Consider the following 21,322-nt stretch of genomic DNA (forward strand, 5'->3'; position numbering starts at 1 on the left):
CTGGGTGCACACGGTTCCTGACCCCCGTTTCTCTTTCCCCTCAGGAATCAGCAATAACCAGCCCAACCAGATGCACCTGAACTCAGCTGCTGCCCAGAGCCCAATGGGCATGAACCTGCCAGGCCAGCAGCCCCTGTCCCATGAGCCCCCACCTGCCATGCTGCCCTCCCCCACCCCTCTGGGCTCCAACATTCCACTGCACCCCAACGCACAGGGGACAGGAGGGCCCCCTCAGAACTCGATGATGATGGCTCCAGGGGGCCCAGACTCCCTGAGTGCCCCCTGCGGCCCGGTGCCCAGCTCCTCCCAGATGATGCCCTTCCCTCCTCGGCTGCAGCAGCCCCACGGTGCCATGACCCCTGGTGGGGGCGGGGGCGGGGGCCCTGGCCTGCAGCAGCACTACCCCTCAGGCATGGCCCTGCCCCCAGAGGACCTGCCCAGCCAGCCGCCAGGCCCCATGCCCCCCCAGCAGCACCTGATGGGCAAAAGCATGGCCAGCCGCATGGGCGACGCGTACCCCCCGGGCGTGCTCCCCGGGGTGGCATCAGTGCTGAATGACCCCGAGCTGAGCGAGGTGATCCGGCCCACCCCGACGGGGATCCCCGAGTTCGACTTGTCCAGGATCATCCCCTCGGAGAAGCCAAGCAGCACCCTCCAGTACTTCCCCAAGAGCGAGAGCCACCCCCCCAAGGCCCAGCCCCCCAATCTGCATCTCATGAACCTGCAGAACATGATGGCGGAGCAGACCCCCTCCCGGCCCCCCAACCTCCCAGGCCAGCAGGGTGTCCAACGGGGGCTCAACATGTCCATGTGCCACCCTGGACAGATGTCCTTGCTGGGCAGGACAGGCATGCCCCCGCAGCAGGGCATGGTGCCCCACGGCCTGCACCAGGGGGTCATGTCCCCCCCGCAGGGCCTCATGACCCAGCAGAATTTCATGCTGATGAAGCAGCGGGGCGTGGGGGGTGAGGTCTACAGCCAGCCCCCCCACATGCTCTCCCCACAGGGCTCTCTCCTGGGCCCCCCGCCCCAGCAGAACCTCATGGTGTCCCACCCCCTGCGGCAGCGCAGTGTGTCTCTGGACAACCAGATGGGCTACCTCCCGGCCCCGGGCGGCATGGCCAACCTGCCTTTCTAGCAGGCCTGGCAAGGGGCTGGAGCTGGGGCCATGTTGCAAATATGATAACCTTAAAAAAAGTTTCTTCCCCTCCAGTGTTGGGATGGCCTGGGTCAAGGGGTGGGGTGGAGGGGGCTTGTGTGGGGAGCGGCATTTGTGGAAACCAGATGTGCTGGCAGCTTAGGGAGAAGTGGCAGAGTGGGGTGGGGGATCGGGGAGGGGGGGGTTTGGTTCCATTTTGGCCGCCAGGACCGCCACTCCCCTTCTCCTCCCGAGTCCTATGGAGCCTCTCCTGTTTCTCCGCACCCACCCTCTTCAGCTTTGCTGTCCGAGTCCTGTGTCCCTGTATCCCTGTATCGAATCCTTGGCCGGATTGGAAGGAGAGAAGTCTCCCCGTCCTCTGTTTCCCCATCCCACTGCTCTCTCCTCTTGGCGCTTCACTTTCCTCCTCTTGGTTTCTCTGCCCTCCTCCACCCCGTCTTTTTCCTTCTGTCTTCTGCCTCAGTTCCTCTCCCTGCTGTGGCTGACCCCCTCTCCCACCCCAACCTGCAGGCGGCTGGCCAGGTGGGCAGGCGCCAGCTGTAGCTGTAAATAGAGCGCTGCGCTTTTGTGCCGGTTTGTGCGTGTGCTGTATTTCTGTGTTTGATAGAAGTCACTCAGAAAAAAAAAGGATAAAAGAAACCCTCCCCGCGCCCCCCACCCCCGCCCCTTCAAATGATTGCCCCTTCCATTTCCCCTGGACCCAGGGGCACGCAGTCTGACACACCTACCCGCTGCAGGGCAGTGTCTCTGGGTCCAGAAAGGATACCATTCCCGTGCCCTCCTCCAGCGGTGAAATGACATAGCTACCACCCCCACACCTAAACTGAGGTCAGACCACCTTAGGCTTCCACCTGGTGGGCCCCAGCAGGGCTGAGGCCTCCCAGGGCGGCAGCCTGTCTGCTGCTGAGCGATTCAGGAGCGCGCGTGCAAGTGCACGCGTGTCTGCCCCACACAGGCGACACGGGGGCCCTGGCTTCCCAGCTGTGGCTGTCTGGTGTCCCCTGCTGCTACATCTTAAGCCAGAACTTGAAAGTCCTTGGTCCCCAGTCTGGGCTGAAGGAAAGAAGGACGAGGCGGAGGCTGAGTGGGAGGCCCCCCGGCGTGGAGGGGGCCATGAGGGTCCCCTGCCTGCTGCAGTGGCTCCGGGCCAGGTAGCCCCCAGGGCCCCAACTCTTTCCCCAGGCTGCCACCTACTTCCTATCACCAGAGGAGGAAGGAAAAGGGTTAGGCCCAGTCAGTCTCCCTCCCTCCACCTGCTGAGGACAGAGTAGAGAAAGTGTTTGGCTCAGAGCAGGGCCTCTGCGTCTCTGCCTCCTCCGCGGTTCACTGGCACGGTCCCTCTGCCCAGAGCTCGGGGCTCCCTGCCCGCCCAGGCACAGCCACTGCCTTCCAGTCAGCCCCCGGCCCTTTCCCAGAAGAGCTCCCTCCTCCTCTGGTCAGAGCTGAAGCCATACACAGTTGGGTGTTTTGCCCCCACCTTGGCCCCAGGAGTAAAACACTTCTCCTTTTCTCACTTCCTTTCTTGCCTTGTGAGGTGGCGGGGCAGTTCCCTGGCTGAGGCCTTCCGTGCCCGCCTCCAGGACCCAGGGCCATTTCTCGGCGAGGGGTCTTCTGCCTGTCCCTGGCCTTCCTGACCTGAGGGGGCCTGGTCTCCCGTCGGCAGCTGTGATACAAAGGGAATTTGTCCTCGCTTCTCCCAGTCTGGTGCTGTCCTCAGTCCCCCGTCGGCCAGGTCAAGCGCTTCCTCCGGGGCTGGCTGTGGGCTCCTGCCTCCCCCAGCCCCTCCCCGGGGACCAGGGCCTGGGGCTCTGGGTTCAGGGACCACCTGCCCTCCGCCCCGCCAGACGTGTTCCCTCCCTGTGTCCAACCTGGGCCCCGTGCCCTTGAGCCTCCCACCCCTGACCCAAGACTCCCCAAGCTGACTCTTAAGTGTTTCCTGCCCAGAGGAGAGACGGGTCAAACTGAAAAGGGCCTGACGCCCTCCCCCTGCCCCTCTCGTCCCACCTCTGCCACCAGACTAGCTTTCCAAGGTGAACTCCACAGGCCAGCTTCCCTCCATCCGTGGCCACACCCCCAGCCATTTTGTACCATTATATAAATATATATATATAAATATAAATATATAAATACAATATGTGAAGACATCTTCGTTTTTATTTTGAGACAATTTTTAGGCTTGTTCCGGGGCTCTCTGTGCTGCCTGTACTGTATTGACCTGTTTTATAGGTGCCTTTTTATTAAAAAGACAAAATTAAACATCTAGTTTCTTGCTTTCTTCTTTCATGTCTGGCTCCTCCATTGCCCAGCTTCCTACTGGAGGCTGGGAGGAACAGGGGACCCCAGGGTTCTCCAGTGTTCCATGGTGAAGACAAGAGTCCCCTGGGTCATAGATCTAATATTCCCTGCAGAGAGGCTTCTTAAGGACCTCCGCTGACGGGCTTGAGTGGGCCTGAGCAACCCAACGTGTGCCCTCGGCAAGTGCGGGAGTCCCTGATGTCCCATTCTGGTCAGACCAGAGGCCAGGGTGGCAGGCAAGGGGGCAGGAGCAGGACTGGCACGGAGCAGCTTCCTCCGGTTCCATATGAGTAGTACCCTCTCGGGACAGGGCTCAGCTTCCTGGAGCCTGAGGACTTCCTTGCCCAGGCCTGCTTGTCACACTGCCCAGCCCAAGGGGGTGCTCCTCGGCTCTCACTGAGGCACAGAAAGATGGCCCGGCCTGCAGGCAGGGGGCTGGATGAGATGACCCCCAGGGACTCTAAGTCTGTCTCCTCAGGAGGTCTTGCTCCACCGACTCTTGGCTAAGTGCCCCCTCTGCTGCGGCTCCAGGGGTCTCCCTGGCACTGTAGCTTGTGGGGAGAGGGGTGGGGGGAACGTATCTATCTCCTTCCCCATCAGCTCCCACACCCACCAGGGCCCTGGATCATACTGGGAGCTCTCTGCCCTGGGCAGAGAAGACAGCCGGCTTTGGTGAAGATGTGTGCCTCCTTGGAGTTGGGGAAGAAGAATCTTTCCTTTCCTTGGTTGGGTTCCTCTCAGCTGTCCTCACGTCTTCTCTAGGACGCTGGCTTGTCTCCGAGGGTGCCTGGAGTCTGCCCTGAGTCGGTAAACCTCCCAGGGCCCAGTGATGTGGGGCTGACCCAGCGCCATTTTCAGCAGAGCCAGGCAGCCACGTGGACCGGGTCGGCCTGAGCGTTCCGCCTGGTCAGAACACCGCAGGGCTGGTGACCTGAAAGAATGTCTGGGCTTGTTAGTCACTGAGACATGTCAAGGCCACACACGCTCTGTTGCCAGCTGACCTTTCTTTGGCTTTAACCTCCATCCGACCCCTGGTGCTCAGCTTCTAGTTTCTTTTGGCAGGTGAGGTGGGAGGAGATGCGGGCGGTTGTGGAGGTATGTGGTCCATAAGATGACAGACCATGTTCTGGAAGGGGAATGACTTTCCCTATTGGCAGGGGCAGAGGTAAAAGTTGTTCCTCGAGCTCTGGGTGGTTTAGATGAGAGAAGGCAAGTGTGGTCCTCAGCCCGAGGGCACAGGTATCCTTGGCTCTGCCTTTGGGATCCTGTCCCCTCCCCGGACCCCAGCCTAGATGTGAGCCTGGGAGAAGAGCCGGCAAGGATGTACTGGAAGGAGGGGTTGGTTCCGCCAGCTGCCCTGTATGAGGATACTGGCCAAGGCAAGCTCTTAGGATCTCAGCTCCTGCGATGCCAGCGTCACTGCCTGCCCCGAGGAAAGCTGAAACAAAGGGGAGGGGGCTGGGACCTAGAAGGTGGTGAGGGAGGTGGCATTCTCTGACTCTGAGAGGCTGCTCTTGCGCCAGCTGGGGAAGAACTGGCAAAGGGAGGCAGGGCCCGGGCAGCCCAGCTTGGTCAGGAGCCGTGACAGGTCACTGCGGAATTTCACGCCAGCAAAGGTATAGAGCATGGGGTTGAGGCAGCAGTGGGCCAGGCCCAGAAACTCGCTCATGGTGATGGCCATGGAGAGATAGCCGTCCAGCTCACAGCTGCTGCCCAGCATCTTCAGCCTCGCTAGGGTGTCCAGGAAGATCACAACTTGGTAGGGTGACCAGCAGAGAAAGAAGACGCTTGTCACCAGGATGGCCACCCTGACCGCCTTCTGCCGCTGAGGGCGCCGCTGGGCCTGGCACAGCCTGTGCACCACCCCAACGTAGCACCAAGCCATCACCAGCATCGGCAGCAGGAATCCTCCAATGTGGTAGAGAAAGCGAGAGGTGAACCAGGCGTTGGTTTCGGCTTGGTTCTCCTGGGAGAAGGTGCAGTGCGGCAGGGAGTCATTGTAATGGGGTTCACTGACCTTGGCGAAGAGGATCTCCGGCAAGGCAAAGAAGAAGCCGGCCAGCCAGATGGTCGCACAGGTGATATGGATGGAGAGGAGGCGGCGGTGGCGGTAGGCATGGACGGCGTGGACGATGGCCAGGTAGCGGTCCACGGCGATGCAGGCCAGGAGCAGGCTGCTGCAGTAGAAGTTGATCTTGTGCAGAGAAATCACGGTTTTGCAGAGGAAGGTGCCCAGGACCCAGCCCACGGAGCTCTCGGCCACGGCGAAGGGCAGGATGAAGACCAGGAGAAGGTCTGCCACCGCCAGGTGAAACAGGAAGGTCTCAGTGGAGCTGCGCGTCTGCCGGTGACGCTCCAGGATCACCAGGACCAGAATGTTGCCCATCACACCGAGGAGGAAGATGAGGCCATAGGCCACGGGCATGAACACGGCCTTGAAGGAGGTCAGCAGAGGCCCCTCGACGGTGAGGCAGAGATGGTTTTCCTTTATGGGGGTCTCCGTACTGTCATTGTAGCTCCCTAATTCCTTGTACTTCAAGGACAAGGAGACAGGAGAGCAGAAACTGAGAACCAGTCTTTCCTCTCGGAGAGGGATCCTGACTCCCTGATAGAGTTATCCTGTTCCCCTCTCCCGCCAACCCTGCAAGCTAACTGCTCTTGTCCCTGTGCCTCCAGGCCGCCCACAGATCAAATCCCAGTTTCCCTTCATGTTCCTCCAACAAATCACTTTGCCTTTTCCAACTTTAGTTTTCGTCTGTAAAACAAAGACTAAAGAGGGAACGTGGCGTGGGAATATGAACTCTGGAGGGCTGTGCACCTGTAAGTCATTTCTCATTTCTGAGTCCTCAGGTGTGGAAGGCTGAAGGCTCGGAGGACTGGGATCAGGACTTCCATTTGGGGAATGAATCTAGTTGGGATAAGGAGTTCCAGTTCTGGACAGGACAGAGGGCACTAAAGCCTGCGTGCGTGTGTGCTCAATCGCTTAGTCGTGTCCGACTCTTTGTGACCCCGTGGACTGTAGCCCGCCAGGCTCCTCTGTCCATGGGATTTCCCAGGCAAGAATGCTGGAGTGGGTTGCCATTTCCTTCTCCAGGGGATCTTCCTGACTCAGGGATGGAACCTGCATCTCCTGTGGCTCCTGCATTGGCAGGTGGGTTCTTTACACTGAGCCACCTGGGAAGCCCTACTAAAGCCCAGGATCCTGCTGAAGGGCTGAATGCTGATATGGGCTGTTGGCTTCCTCTCATTTTGTCCCCTTTTTCCTGAGTGCCTTCCTTATAACTGAAATTGTTGTGGGAGCCCCTTGTTTTGTTTAACATGCACAACAAGCTCAGGTATGTAATATCTGTTTCACCGATGTCTTGCTAGAGAGCGGGTCTGCTTGAACCCATGTTGATGTAACTTCCACCAATACACGGCAATGCCTGGGCTGCCCTGCCTGCTACTCTGCGCCCTTCCCACTTCGGAAGCAGAGGGCCCAGAGGCAGAGGAGAGTGATAGGAGGAAGTAAGGGAGGCACAGGGGTGGTGGGGAGTGGGGGTGAATACCTGCGGCAGGGGTGATGGTGGTGGGGGACTGGGGAGGGCTCCAAGTGAAGTGTGCCCACTCTGTTTCCGGAAGCTCACTCCTCCCCCCTCCCTGCACCCCCCCCTCCCCCGCCCTGCCAGCACTCAGGTTGTTTACTGAGCAAACCGCAAAGGAAGGCAGGGTGCCTGTTTTCATACCTTTCACTCACAGCTGTCCCCCTGCACCTGCTCCTCCTCACTTCCCAGCTCTGTTCTTCCTACCCCTCCCCTAACCAGACCCCCCTCCACGGCATTTCAAAACCACTTATAACCAACTTATGTGGGCTCAAAAAGACATTTCTAGAAATGATGAACCCCTGGGAGAGAGAGGATGGGAGCAGGGACTCGGCACCCAGGCTCTGGGTGCCCTCCTTCCTGGACAGTGAGGGTCCCCCCACAAGCGGGGGTGGCTGCACTGCTAGCCAGGACCCCAGCTGGGGGTCATCCACTCGCTCTCAATGGTGGGAAGACCCATTCCCCAGCCTGGGTCTTTCCTTCTGGTTCCTGGGGCAGGTGGTTCTGGAAGAAGGGGTTGGGGGGATACATAAGTTTAGTGGCAGAGCCATAGGCTCGCCCAGACCAAAGCTCTAGCCCTTCTTCACGCTCATGCTGAGGTCTACTGTCTCCCCACAGTCCCAATTCCACTAACTTCTCCACTCTTGTCCAGCTCCTACACAGAGGGCAGGATGAATTTTCCAACCCACGAACCTCATTACATCAGTGTCCTGCTTAAAATCTTTTACTGTTCCCTGTTACCTCTAAGCAGTGATTTTCTTATCTTATCAGTTTAATACTTAAAAAATTTATTGGAGAATAGTTGATTTAAAATGTGTTAGTCTTATTTAATAGCAAAGCAAATTATAAGAAAAAGTCATGTTTGGAATCAAGTTCCTCAATAGAAGTTTGGAAGACGCCAACATCCATGCATTCACACAGCAGACTACAATGCAGCGCTCAAAACCAGATGAGGTTTATCTGTATGTTCTCTTAGGGAGAGATGTTTACCTTACATCACTCAATTTCAGAACTAATTGGAGGGCATCCCATAGGGGATGAGTCCATAACTTTCTTTGCAGGTTTTACCAGGGATGGGGTGGAGGGCAAGGAGAGAGTCTCCTTGAAACCAGGACACCCTTGTCTCATGTAGCGTTTCACATACTAGATTTTGTTTAAGAATATGCTTTTGCTTTCATTCAAAAGCCATAAGCTCGTAGTGCCAGTGTGCCAAGTCACTTTAGTCATGTCTGACTCTTTGTGACCCTCTGGACGGTAGCCCGCCAGGCTTCTCTGTCCCTGGGATTCTCCAGGCAAGAATACTGGAGTGGATTGCCATGCCCTCCTCCAAGGGATCTTCTCGACCCAGGGATCAAAACTGCGTCTCGTGTCTTCTGCATTGGCAGGCGGGTACTGCTAGGGGCACGTGGGAAGTGGGGTGAGGTCCAAACGCCCCTACAGGACCTCTGCATTGCTGCAAAATGTATATTTCCCTGACCTTTCAAACCTTATCTCTTCCTCTTCACAGCTTTATTCCTCTCCAGGTTCATCGTCCTCCTGACTGCCTGCCCCCATCACTCCAATATAGTCCTGTGTCTAAAATTCTTCCTTTTGCTGAGGAGTCTTTTCTTGCAAAAGCTTACCTGTTCCTATGCTTTTCTCAATGCCCCACTCAATCCCACCTTCCTATGTCCTTCCTAACTCTTCTGTTTGGAATTATTGGGTTGGCTTAAAAGTTTGTTCAGGTTTTTCTGTACTATTTTATGGGAAAAGCTGAACAAACTTTTGGGCCATCCCAGTCCATTCTCTCTTCTTTTGTCACAAGTGCCTTTATTACATCACTCAGGCCGGGATGTCCATGGCCTCAGTACAGGGCAAACTCCTGGAGGCAGGCCTTCTGTGTCCCCCTTACAAGGCCATGTATTCTGCACATGCTGGATGGGCTTCAGAGAGCAGTTTCGAAAGAAGACCAGAGACCCTCATATTCCAGGACTTCAAGGCAGTTCCTCTCTGTGCCCCAGCAGAGACTCAGACACTCCTCCTTACCCTTCTTCAGGTCTTGCCTCCTTCCAAAGTTCTTGACAGCCTCAAGCCTATCGAGTTCTCTATCCGTACTGGGAGCTATTTCCAACATCGTCATTGACTACAACCCTTTGATTTATCCTGAAATTCAGCAGGAGTTAAGGAGAAAGCAGTGAGATGAGCTGTCTTCATGCAGAACAAAGCAATGGAGACAGAAGCAGAGGTGCAGGGTTTGGCAGTCAGTGGGACTAGGCTGGACTCCATCTACCTCATGGTGGGAGCCTGGCAGTCCCACCGCCCAGCGGAGGGCTTCAGTGCAGCCAGCCTACCTGGCCCAGGACCACTCAAGACCTGCTGGCTAAAGCATCTAGGTTGACAGGTTAAAGTCAACACAGAGAGATGTGTCCCTTGGACTCCAGAGCCCCCATCCCCTGAACCAGGTTTAGAGAAGGATGGCTGGGGTGGGGGGGTTGGGGGGAGGTGCTTCCCAGGTGGCACTAGTGGTAAGGAATCCACCTGCCAATGCAGGAGATGTAAGAGACCTGGATTTGATCCCCTGGAGGAGGGCATGGCAACCCACTCCAGTATTCTTGCCTGGAGATTCCCATGGACAAAGGAGCCTGGTGGGCTTCAGCCCATGGGGTCACGCAGGGTCCGACTGAAGCGACTTATCACGCACACATTGGGGTAGGGGAGTCAGGGGGGTGGGGGGCTGTCTCTTCCTTCTTGCCGAGAGGTGGTTGTTCAGCAGAACGCTCAGGCAGAGAGGAGAAGATGGAGGAAGCTGGTTTGAGGAGTGCTGAGAGGCTGCGATACCGCTCAGCAGGAGGTGTCAAACAGACAGGTTTTTGGGGTCCGGGAGTGGCACGTGTTAAACCATTTCCCACAGCCAGGGGATCCGGCACCCTCACCCTTCCCCAAATCATGGAGAGAGGTAATCGCACAAGGCTGACTCTGGCCCAGCAGGAAATCAGAAATCGGGAATCCTGAATATCATGGGAACGGGGACAGAAGGGCCCTTCAAGACTCACACCCAGAGGGAGTTCATTGTGGGTGATATGGCCTCATTCTTTGCTATGACAAGTTTCAGGAACCCACAGCCCTCAGGCACACACACTCTGACAGCAGTGTGTACCCTGAATAGCCTCAGACATGAGCCAGGTGGGGCCATGACCGCATGTAGCATGAGCAGGTACCCAGTGGATAGTAGCCCAACAAAGGCTGGGGACCAGGCCTCAGAGGAAGCAAGAAAACACAGTGACGGTGATGAAGCCAAGCAAAGAGCCAGGAATCTAGGTAGAAAATTGCTATGACCACTGGGGAGGGGCAGGAGTGGGGGCTAGAACATTCTGTGTCCTGGTACTGTGGTGCCAGGAGAAGGGAGGATGGGATTGCAGTGCTTGGGGTTCCAGACTTGCCTGGTGGTCCAGTGGTTAAGCATCCACCTGTTAGTGCAGGGGACATGGGTTCAATCTCTGGTCCCGGAAGATCCCACAGGCTGCAGGGCAAGGAAACCCGTGGGCCACAGCTACTGAGCCCACGAGCCGCAACTACTGGAGCTCAAGGGCACTAGAGCCCACGCTCTGCAATGAGAGAAGCCACCGCAATGAGAAGTCCTTGCACCTCAACTATAGAGTAGCCCCCACTTACTGCAACTAGAGAAAGCCCACGCAGCAATGAAGACCCAGCACAATAAAAAGTGAATCAATACAAAACATTTTTTAAATGCTTGGGATTGCAACTGTTACTCTTCCTCCCCTGCTCCCCCTTTCTTTCCTTCTTCTGGATCTCCTGTAGGACCCAGGCCTCTCCCTGGATAATTAAGGCCCCCAGGCCCCATCTGACTTCTTTAAATAATGAGGCTACCTTGCTGCCCTTTCCTGGCCTGTGTGAAGCTCACAAACATTTGCTGATGGGCCTCTGTGTCAGCAGGTGGGCAGCGGGGGGTTGTCTCAGACCCTCCCCAGGGGTCTGCCCTGGATCCTTTCCTTGTTTTCACTCAGCCCTGTCCTGGGTGACACAGCTGGGGGACATTTTCAGATGATGCAGAGTTCTCTACAACCCAGAACTACAGGCCCAAACTGACCAGATGGAATTGATCAGGAAAAATGTAGAGACCAAGATGGGGTTTCAAACTTTAACTCTTCAGGGACAGATGAGGGAAGACCCGACTTAACTGTTTATGAGAAAAAAGACTCGAGAGTTTGTTGACAGCAAGCTTCAGATGAGTCAACAGAGTGACGTGGCTGCCAGGAGGGCTCCGTTACCTTATCTAGGTGAACAGAAACCTGTAGGTGGGCAGCTGCCACCAACCCAGTTCCTTTGGGCTGGACCAGGGTGGCCACTGGTTAAGGGGTCCGGAAATCCCCGCCCTGGTAGGAAGCTTCCAGGTCGCTGGCTGTTGGCATCCAGGGAAGAGAAGACTTGAGTCAAAGACAGCTGGGTCCTTCAAGGACTGTAAAGAATGCCCTTGGTGAGAGGGTAGGATGGACTTATTGTGTGAGATTCTAGAGGGTAGACCAGGAGGAATGGGCCGAGGTTGGGGTCAGGGGTGTTTCAGTCAAAGCAGAAAGAGCCTTCTAACAGGTTCTAGCTATCCAACAATGAGTTGGGGCACTTGGGAGGAAGAGGAATATTTGAGGCCAAGTGTGTGGAAGGCATTCCTGCCCTGGAAAGGAGGCTGGGCGCTGCTCTCAGATGCGCCTTGCTCACAGCTCCCAGATGCTCCACATCTCGGGCTGTCATGCCCTGCCCTGAGCTGGTTCTCAGCCTTATCTTCATTTGCTTGGGAGCCATTGCTTCTCCAGGTTGTCTGGCCTGCAGGGAGGGAATGGCTCAGCCTAACTTTGCTTCTCAGCCCCCAGGAAGGGGGCAGGGCTGCTGAGGGCTTGGCTCATCCAGGCCCAAGTCCAGGGCTCCAGGGGCCTGAGTCATACAGACTGCAAGAGGCGCGGGGAGCACACACAGGCTCCATCTCCTTTTATGTCCCTGGCTGGACATTCCCAATCCAGAGTCGGGAGCTGTGATCAGGGCTAGCCAGGGTGTCTCTTATTCTGGCTTTCAGTGGCTTGAGGGATGCCAGGGGTGTCTTGAGGATGGAGGCTGGGCTGAGGGGCAAGGGTGGAGGTCTGTACCCCCTCTTCCTTTAGAGGGCCCACACTCCCTAAAGACCATCTGAGACTCTGGCTTGCCATTTGTCACATCTCCCCACCTTTCCCCACCCCTAGCCTTCAAGAGTGACCTGCCAGGCTGCTCTTCCATCTCCACCCAAGGGTTTCGGCCATGAGGAACAAGACACTACTCTGGGTGTGGTTCTGGGTGGAGACTTTAAGCTACCCCTACCTCTGCACTGAGTCTCTAGGCTTCAGTGGGTCCCCCTTGGTGCCCCAAATCAATGTACACTTTGGGGACAGAGCCACACTGTGCAAGGGACAGGTGGACATGTCACTTGGGTGTATATGATACCACATCCCGAGTTAGTACTGATTGGAAACATTTTGTCCCATCCTTCCTGAAAGAAGACTCATCCTTATGTCCTGATTGTCAGCGCGAGTTCAGGGCCATTTTTTCAGCCAGTCTGCCAGAGGAGTGGATCAGCCACAGTCTGCTTCGTCACTGAAGGTGAGAATTCCTGATGGAGACTATGGTCTATATGCCCGAGTCCAGGTTTCTCGCACACCGACCCCTCCCCAGGCTGGCCCTTATCGGACCCTACCAATCACCCCCAGGTGGGGCCCCTTCCACTGGGGTTCCTCTGGGAATTTCTGATTGGTTTGGGAGGGGGGTGAGCCTCCCCTCCCCCAAGGTAAACCCCAGAAACAGCCTGAGCTGGTTTTGGTTCCTCTTCTTGACACCTCCTTGATGAAATGGGACAGCGCGTGTGAACGGCCTTTGCATCCTGTGATGCTCTGATCACGCTGAAGTCATAGTTTGTGGGGGTCATCCCTGGGGAGGGGTCGGGGAATCCAGGCCCTGGGGCTGGGCCAGGTTCCCCCTACTCTATGGCTGGTGTGCTGGGTGGGGCTGGAGATGCAGCTTATGACTGGCCCCTGGAGGTGCCTCAGGTCCTAGTTCTAGAGGAGGCTCCATGCTTTCAGGTCCAGCTTCCTGTAGACAGAGGTTTTTTCTGGTCTGCCTAGATCTGCCTTCCCAGCAGGATGGGTCCCTGGCATGCCCACCCCAGGGACCTGGCTACTTCTTTCTGGCACCTAGCCGTCTAGATGTCTTCCGTTTGGATCCTCCATTCGTGGCAATTAGCAATCCATCTCAAGAAAATGGACATTTAAAACAGTTGATAGATGTTTAAAATAGATGCAAGAAGAGGGAGGGAAGACGGGATGGCCAACACTTGGTTTATGGCCAAGAGCCCCCTCTCCCCGCACCGATCTTAACCCAGCATTGAAGTCTAGAACTCAGTGTTCTGGGAAGCTGAACTGATACTTGATTTGGACAAGGAGAAGGAAGGGAACAGGAAACAGAATAGAAGCCAGACTAACTCCAGAGAGAGATGGGGAGCTGAGACCCCCAGCAGAATAGCACGAATCAGCACACACTTGGTGAGAAGCATGTGCACGCAAGCCTCTTCTGCCGCCCTGCCGTCCCAGGGCTCTTATGCGGGGAGACGCTGTGGGGGAGGCTGTCGAAACTGCTCAAGGTCCTGCTGTGAGGGGTGGGGGTGGAGAGAGGGTCTGTGCTTCTGAGGAGACAACAGCCCTAATATATAGGAGGTGAATATATAGGAGGTGAGCATAGGTGGGACGAAGCACTAGGAGCTGGTTAAAGACGAGTCCAGGGCCTGGGCGGTCCTGGGATTCCTGGCTCCTGGCCTGACTCTGATGGGGATGGGGTGGTTCAGACCCACTGGGTTCCCAGGCCTGAGACCACCCAATTGAGGTATGACATGAAGTGAGTCACCGGTTTCTCTCCCTGGCCTGTTGGTTTTCTTTGGTATGTGGGACGTGCCCCACTGTCCCCCTGCCCTCTGCCACCACCTGTCTCTAGTAGGTCACGCAGTGGAGTGAAGCGTGCTGTTAGGGGAACTCTTGAGGTTTCTCAGAAGCCAGAACCAGCCAGGTCTTGAGTTGGTTACTGTGATATCCAACTGGGTCAGGGCTCGTGGTCAGCTTGAAGCTGCAGGCAAAGGAAGATGCCCTGTAACCTAATCAGGGAAGGCAGGGGCCAGAGCTGGGGGCCAGGGCGAGAGCACGTTGCCTTGTCAGGGCTGTGGGGTTTTAGCCTGATTGGACTCAGGGCCAGCTTTATGGGCGTGCTACCAGGACAGTCACGCAGCACCCAGCACTTAGAAGCGCCCCATGCTTGGCTTGGTGCTCTCTTGTCACCGTCTTGAAATTCTTAATAGGATCCCTACACATTTAGGTTGCATCAGGTCTCTTAATAGGAGACCTACATGTTTGGGTTGCATCGGGTCCCACAAATTAAGCAGCACGTCTGATCAGACTGATGGTTCTGACTCTGCTTTTATCTGGGGGCTAGGATCTGAGAAGCCAGACTTTGGGTAATTAGCCCTTCCCCCACCTCCCCATGTTCTACGTATACTTCCAAGTCTTGGGGTCTAGGCAAGTGAGAGGCAGAACTTTCCAAGCAAGTGTGGGAACACGGTTGATGGAGTTACAGTATAGACTCCAGTCAGGGGAGTGAGAGGGAGTCAGGGATCATCTCAGGGTGAGTTTAGGGCCAGGAGAGCTGGAGGGTAGAGGAGAAAGGGTTTGGACCTTTCATGATCCAATCCAGACTGAGTGAGAAATTCTTCCCCTAGAAGTGTCCTCTGCCATGGGGGAAAGGAAGAAAAGGCCGCAAGGAAGTGTCCAAAAGATCCTTACAAACCATCCTCTACTGCCCTCACACAGGCACCTCCTGTCTCTGGTTGAGTGGTCCCCTACATACATCTTTCGGGGACCCAGTGATGACCAAGGCAACTGGGCTCCTCTGCTTCACAGGACAGGCATGGTTGGGCGGCAGAGAGTGATGCTGGGGACTGTATTTTTCAGCCCACCCAAGAATACCTTGTCTCTAGAGAGCCCAGTCTTCAAAGGGAGACCACAACATATTCTAAGACATTTCTAGGATTAACACAAGATTCTTCCATGCACTTGATATTAGCTCAGCACCACCTGCCCCAGCCCACTGGGGTCCTCTCCCTTGCCAACCATCTCCTCGGTTTAAGCACATAATCCTTGTCTACAAGCTTCCAGTGAGTCATTTTTACTTCTTGGCTAGCCCATAAGCTATTTCAGGGTCAACACCAGGCTCTCAACTTCTCTACCCAAGAGAGAGTGTCGTGCCGCAATGACAGTCATATAGCAAGAGCTGACTAAATACACACTAATCGGTCGGCTAATAGTGCCAGCCTCTGGACATGAAGAAAGGCTCCAGCGTACTTTCCCACATACCCCTTATTCCAGCCCTAAGAGATGAGGAGAGGAGATCCTATTGAAGAGTTGAGAGGCAAAGTGACTTGTTCTAGGTCCCAGAACACACCAGGGAGGATGCAGGACCTAAACCCATCCTTCCAGTCCCCTCCAAATAAAGGATGTCTATGTAAGGCATCAGCTCTATTTATCTGCTGCATCCATGGAATGAGAAATCAAACCTTAAAAGGCAGGAACCAGGGAACCTGTCTCGAGTCTGCCGATCCACTGTGGGAGGGGACTATCCCGTCTTCCCTTGGGCCCCGGGCCCAGGGCATTTCGAATTCCTGGGCAACCTGTCTGTACTCACCAGGTCCTCCAGGTTGTAGTTCATGAGGTCCATGTCCAGAGTGAGGGGGTAGTTCATGGTTGTAGCAGTATGTCAGCCGACTGGCCACTGTCTGATTTTGAGAGGTTCTCTGCTCGGTGCCTATAGCGAGGTGGCAGCCGTCAGCTGCAAATTTAAACAAATGAACTGCGCGCTGTCTGCTGGGGCTGCGTAGGGCCCAAGGCCTGTCTCACAACTCATCACTTTTTTTTTTTTCCACTTGGTCTTTTCTGTTTTTTTGAAGAAAAAGGGAAAATCCCCACAGCATCAGTGCTAGTCAAGCATTTCAGCTTCTTTCCTGGCAATAGTTATCTCAGGTGGGGCTTATGACTGGTCTGAAGGCTGCCCCTCGCTTCTCATCCCTGTATCTCCACCAGCCTCCCAATAGGGAGTTAGTTACGCCTTGTAATGAAAACCACCACACCGGTTGGTCGGGGGTGCTTCGTGGGAAACTCCACGTAGAAAGGGAACAGGAGGCGAGCTCTTGCAGGCCCCCTCCTCCAAGCTACCTCCCAGCCCCAGTCTTCCCCACCACTATGGCAACCCAGCCTCCAGCGTGCCTGGGACCAAAAGTCCCTGGTCCTGGGAAACCCCTCAGTCCAAGGCAGACTGGGACACCCTATTTGCCAGCATCCTTTTGTCCAGGCAAGGGCAAAAACCCTTCTCTTTCCAGCTCAGTTCAAAAGAGATAGGTTAGAAATTTTCAAAGGGAACAACACTAAAATATTACTGGCAGACAAAAATGAAATTACCCAAATCACCAAGCACAAAAACAGCCACAGAAGAGTCATTTTCTGACTCAAAAATAATGATGTTCCAGCTATAAATGAACTTGGTTGGCACATAAATGATAAATGTCATAGACTTCCCAGCTAGAGTAGACTTTTACACGGGAGGACCCTGATGCTCAGAGAGGCAGAGTGACTTCCTTAGGACCTACAGGTAACCAGTGGCAGAGCTACGACTTGAAACCCAGGCTTCCTGACTCCATATTCAGTATTTCCTCTAAGGCACCAGGCAGCTGCTCTTACAGGCTTGTCAGAACCCTTTTCCTTTCCTTCAACTCTACCCTGAGTTGAAGGGCAGTTGAAGGGTTCTGTGGATCCCTACCTTTAAGAAGCTCCTTTGTAGACATGGATCAACTTCTCCTCCAAGGCTCACCTCTGTGCTTTTTCTTCCAGGAAAGGTCCACGATGATACAGAATCAGTGAGAACACACACAGAGGCACCTCCACGTGACGTGCTCTTTCTGGCCCCACCTCATCCTCCCCTTCCAGCCGAATTGCCATTTGCTGGGATTCTACTTGTTCTAGTGTCCTCCTCCTCTTTTTCTTCCATATTCACCTTCCCCTTTTCTCTCCCCCACACCATCCCCAACAGATACATCTTTCTTGGAATTCAACAACCTGAGGAGTTTTCAGCCTCTCTATTTAATGTTGAGATCTTTCTTGCCTCAATCTCCATTCAGTGCCTTCAGTAACAGCTCTTGAAAGAGGAAGAATTTCAGGACAAGGGGCCAGAGTTCCTCTTCTGCATTTCCGTTCCTGAAACCATTAGGAGGAGGTTGCTCTGGTGTTCCCTGTGTACTTCTCATTCCTCCAGCCCCTCATCCCAATATCTCTGTCCCTCCAGTCCATTGATATATTCCATTTAGCTTGTGCTACTCTAAGGAAACTGATCAGAATCTCCCTGGTGACTCAGTTGGTAAAGAATCTGCCTGCAGTGTGGGAGACCCATTTCAATCCCTGGGCCAGGGAAGATCCCCTGCAGAAGAAATTGGCAACCTACTCCAGTATTCTTGCTTGGAGAATCCCATGGTCACAGGAGACTGGTGGGCTACAGTCCACGGGGTTGCAAAGAGTCAGACACAACTGAGAGACTAACACACACACATGTACAGAATCATGTAGGAATAGGAAGGGAATTTGGAAGTGCAACCATTCCATTCTCATTCTCCCCTCCCCCACCCCCAGCAAATTCACGTTCCCTGTCACTACGTCCTCATCAGATGGTTACCCAGTATTAGTCAAACATCAACAAGGGTGAGAAGCTTGGTCCTTTCAAGAGATTGTGTTTTAATACAGGATGACGTAATCAATCTGTTCTTTGACCTCTGTGTGATTTCTGGTTAATGGTCTTGATACAATCTCACTAGGACAAAATACAGGAAGATAAGTTTCCTTGTGCCATACTTACATAACTGCAATTAAAGTGGCCTTTCTAGGGGGCTCCCATTCCCCTGGACAAAATGCCTAACAAATATCATTTCAGTAGTTTTAGTCCATCACCTTGGGCTTCCCTGTTGGCTCCGCACTAAAGAATCCACCTGCAAAGCAGGAGTCGCAGGAGATGCAGTTTCGATTCCTCGGTCAGGAAGATCCCCTGGAGAAGGGCATGGCAACCCACTCCAGCATTATTGCCTGGAGAATCCCATGGATGAGGAGCCTGGTGGGCCCCAATCCATAGGGTCACAAAGAGTTGGACATGACTGAAGCGACTTAGCACGCGCACACTCCATCATCTCAGCTTATAAAAGGAAACTTGAAACCCTGATTCAGTCCTTTGTTGACATGATGCTAACTTAGATAAGCCTGTTATCCTTGGGCCTATCCAAGTCCTGATGGGAAATATTGACAAAACAATGCCACAAACAGAACCCTGTTTCATGCCATTAGAGACCTACCATTCTCAAAAGTCAGGGAAGATTTCAGGGATGAAGAAGGACATGAGCTACACTCTGGAGGGTTGGATAGAGTGACCTGATGTGTCTAGAGGGGAGGGTACAAGGTAGGGGGCGGGGGAGATAATGAGGACCGCATGAAGAAGTGTGTGGAAATAATTACTCAAGATGCAATGGGTGTGGTTATGATGGTGGTGATGATGATGATGGTATGGTGGCGGTGGGGGGGGGCAGCAGCAGCAAGAAGATGGAGGAGGTTGGAGTGTACACTGGACAAGGTAGGAATTGCTCTCGTGGCCTTCTCCTCGCTTATTTTTCCCACGGTTTTCCATTTACTTTGATGCATGACAGGTTCAGAAGAGGGGTTTGGTAAGAGGTTCAGGATGACTCCTCAGATGTGGTGGCAGGCTATGGCTGTGGTTGCCCCATGATGCTGTGGGCAGCAACGCATCTAACTTCTCAGTGACTGACCTGGGTTTTATGGAGAAGAGAAAGCTGTGCCTGTTTCCTGAACTCCTCTCCAGTCCCTGAACTTACCGTGCATCTTGGGCCATTCAGATGGCCCTTCCTGTCTCTCCAGATGCTGGGAGATACTGCAGGTGCCCAGGGCCTACTTGTCCCAGTCACTGACCTTTGATAGTCAGCTGGGTTTGCCCTAAATGAATAAATACCTGCTGACTATGAGTTCTAACATTACCTTAGAAGGTTCAGAGAGTAACTGCCTCTAGGAGAAAAGACGATCTTCAAACAGATAAAGTCAGACTAAGCCCCCTAGAATAGAGAGGGCAGTGCCTAGCCTGTGACCCCTTGATTTTAAAGAGGAGACGGCTGGAGTTCCACTGGTGTGTGAGGGAGACATTTCCAGATAAGGCAGCCCAGACTTTATTTCAGCATGCAACTTGCTTATATTTCTTCCATGTGGGATCCCAGTCCCTACCCATGGGTAATCTACCCAAGGCAATGTTGTTTTCCAGGCTTCTCAACAAAACAACCGCTGATGGTTCTGACAAGAGTAGACTTGTGTCTGCCTTAGGCAAGCTGGTGGCTTAATATCAGCTCAGGTGGATTTTTCTCAGTGCTTTTTGCTTCACAGTTCATGGATTAATTGCTTCTCTTTATTTCAGATATTAGACTCCATCACTTGCTTGGAGTTCATTTCCTATATTCCACAGAAAAGTTAAGTTGTGCAGCAGAGTGTCTGAGGGGCAAGGAATGGGTTGGGGTTTTCCCCTGTTCTTTCACTACCCCGAGATGCTGGCTCTGTTTGACCTGGACTGAGATCTTGTTCTCTTCTTTCTCTGGGTCTCCCCCAGCTGTTCAGAACAAAGCTCCACAGGTCCCCACCTAGCGAATCAGCCCAAGGAAGTGTTAGGTATCTGTCTAGGATAGGACAGTAACTTTGGTCCAGTATTTACCAATCTACAAAGTCGCACAGTTTTAATAATGTTTATCCTTACTTTCCCATTTAACTCTATTTAATCCTCAAAACTCACTGTGCAGGTATTGGCATCGCCCGTGGTCATATTTTACGGTGGGGGAGGTATGAGGAGACAGAGCCTCAGCCCCTCCCTCATGAGTACAGGAAGAGCAATGTCTGAAACCAAACCCGGGGGTCTCTCCACCAGACCACACGACCTTCTCTCAGAGATTCAGTTTTGCAAATGACGGGCACTTCCCTGGCCATCTGAGGGGAAAATTCTGTCTAAATGTACGGGCTGTTTATCAGATACTTACTGTATGCCATGAACCTCTAAGCTCTTTGCACACATCATTTCCTATGGTCCTCTGAACAGTCCTGATGTGTTAGGTATTTTTATCACGTTATCACACATGTGGAAACTGAGCTTCAGGTAGTAGTGGGAAGTAGTTGTGAGTGTTAACAGCTCACTCAGTCACCAGTGACCCAAAAGCACAATAAAAATCAACACAGGAAGTGGGGTGGTAAAGGTTCTCAGCGCTGGAGCCAGCACCCACGCATAGCTCCTCTCTCATTAGGTAACAGGTAGGAGTCCTGCGGGGAGGAAATGAGCTGCAGGTGCTGGGGAGGTACATCAAGGTTGCCTCAAGGTTATAGGGGCCTTGAGCGTGTCTGGGAAACTTCGGTCTGGGGCGGGCTCTGTGGCCAGGGTTAGAGAGGGAGTCAGGTGCCTGGACCAGGTGCTTGCATGCTGAGCACAGCTGAGCCCCATCCAGAGGGGTGATGTGAAGGTGGAGGGAGGTAGGAGTCAGGCTCTGCGCTGGGAGCACCTTGTCCAGCATGCACCCAAGTCTGCACACTCATCTGCATGTGTAACTTGACAACATTTTCAAAGCAACATACATGCCTGCATCTGAACCCAGTGCAGGCCAAGTCCAGCAGAGTGGAAGGTACACAGTGTAGGGAGTATACACCCAGTCTTCCTTTACACTTCCTGCGTGGGAATGTGCTGTGTAGACTGTGGTAGGAAAGCCAGGTTTTGTAGCAAAAGGCCTGGACTGGAGGCCCAGCATTTCTATTTTCCAACAAGGCTGCTTTTAGACCAGACCTGCCTAGATATTCCAAGACACATAAAATACAGAATGCCTAACAGGGCATCCTTAGGAAAGTGGTTCTTAAACATTCTGCCTCAGAGTCACCGGGAAGGCTTGTTAAAAAGATGGCTGGGCCCGCCCTCAGGTTTTCTGATTCCCGAAGTCTGGGATGGGACCTGGGAATTCGAATTCTTAACAAGTGACCAGGTGATGTTGAAGTTGCTGGCCTGGGAACCACACTTTGAGAACCGCTGCCCTAGGCTACACGGCATTGGCACCTGGAGATGGCTGGCCCTGACACAGCCCGACCCACCCAGCACGGCTCTCAGCCTCTCCACG

The 21,322-nt window shown here is 54.0% G+C and overlaps 2 protein-coding genes across 7 annotated transcripts in view; one reads left to right on the forward strand and one right to left on the reverse strand.

Annotated features, from left to right (window-relative positions):
- Positions 1-3,421, forward strand: part of BCL9L (BCL9 like) — a 28,086-nt gene extending 24,665 nt beyond the window's left edge. For 3 of the 6 annotated variants that reach the window (XM_027563547.1, XM_027563550.1, XM_027563549.1), the window contains one exon: positions 45-3,421. In XM_027563547.1, coding sequence (XP_027419348.1) covers positions 45-1,138 — 1,094 coding nt within the window. In that variant the 3' untranslated portion in view covers positions 1,139-3,421. The remainder of the gene's footprint in view (positions 1-44) is intronic. The other 3 variants (XM_027563544.1, XM_027563548.1, XM_027563545.1) reach the window with 1 other exon arrangement.
- Positions 1,615-16,010, reverse strand: CXCR5 (C-X-C motif chemokine receptor 5). Its single transcript, XM_027563551.1, has 3 exons — positions 15,775-16,010; positions 11,099-11,104; positions 1,615-5,981 (listed from the first exon to the last, which is right to left on the reverse strand). The coding sequence occupies exons 1-3, from the start codon at positions 15,829-15,831 to the stop codon at positions 4,920-4,922; spliced, it is 1,125 nt and encodes a 374-aa protein (XP_027419352.1). The 5' UTR covers positions 15,832-16,010; the 3' UTR covers positions 1,615-4,919.
- Positions 16,011-21,322: the final 5,312 nt, after the last annotated feature.

This window comes from Bos indicus x Bos taurus, chromosome 15 (genome assembly GCF_003369695.1).
Source record: "Bos indicus x Bos taurus breed Angus x Brahman F1 hybrid chromosome 15, Bos_hybrid_MaternalHap_v2.0, whole genome shotgun sequence".
Taxonomy (NCBI): domain Eukaryota; kingdom Metazoa; phylum Chordata; class Mammalia; order Artiodactyla; family Bovidae; genus Bos; species Bos indicus x Bos taurus.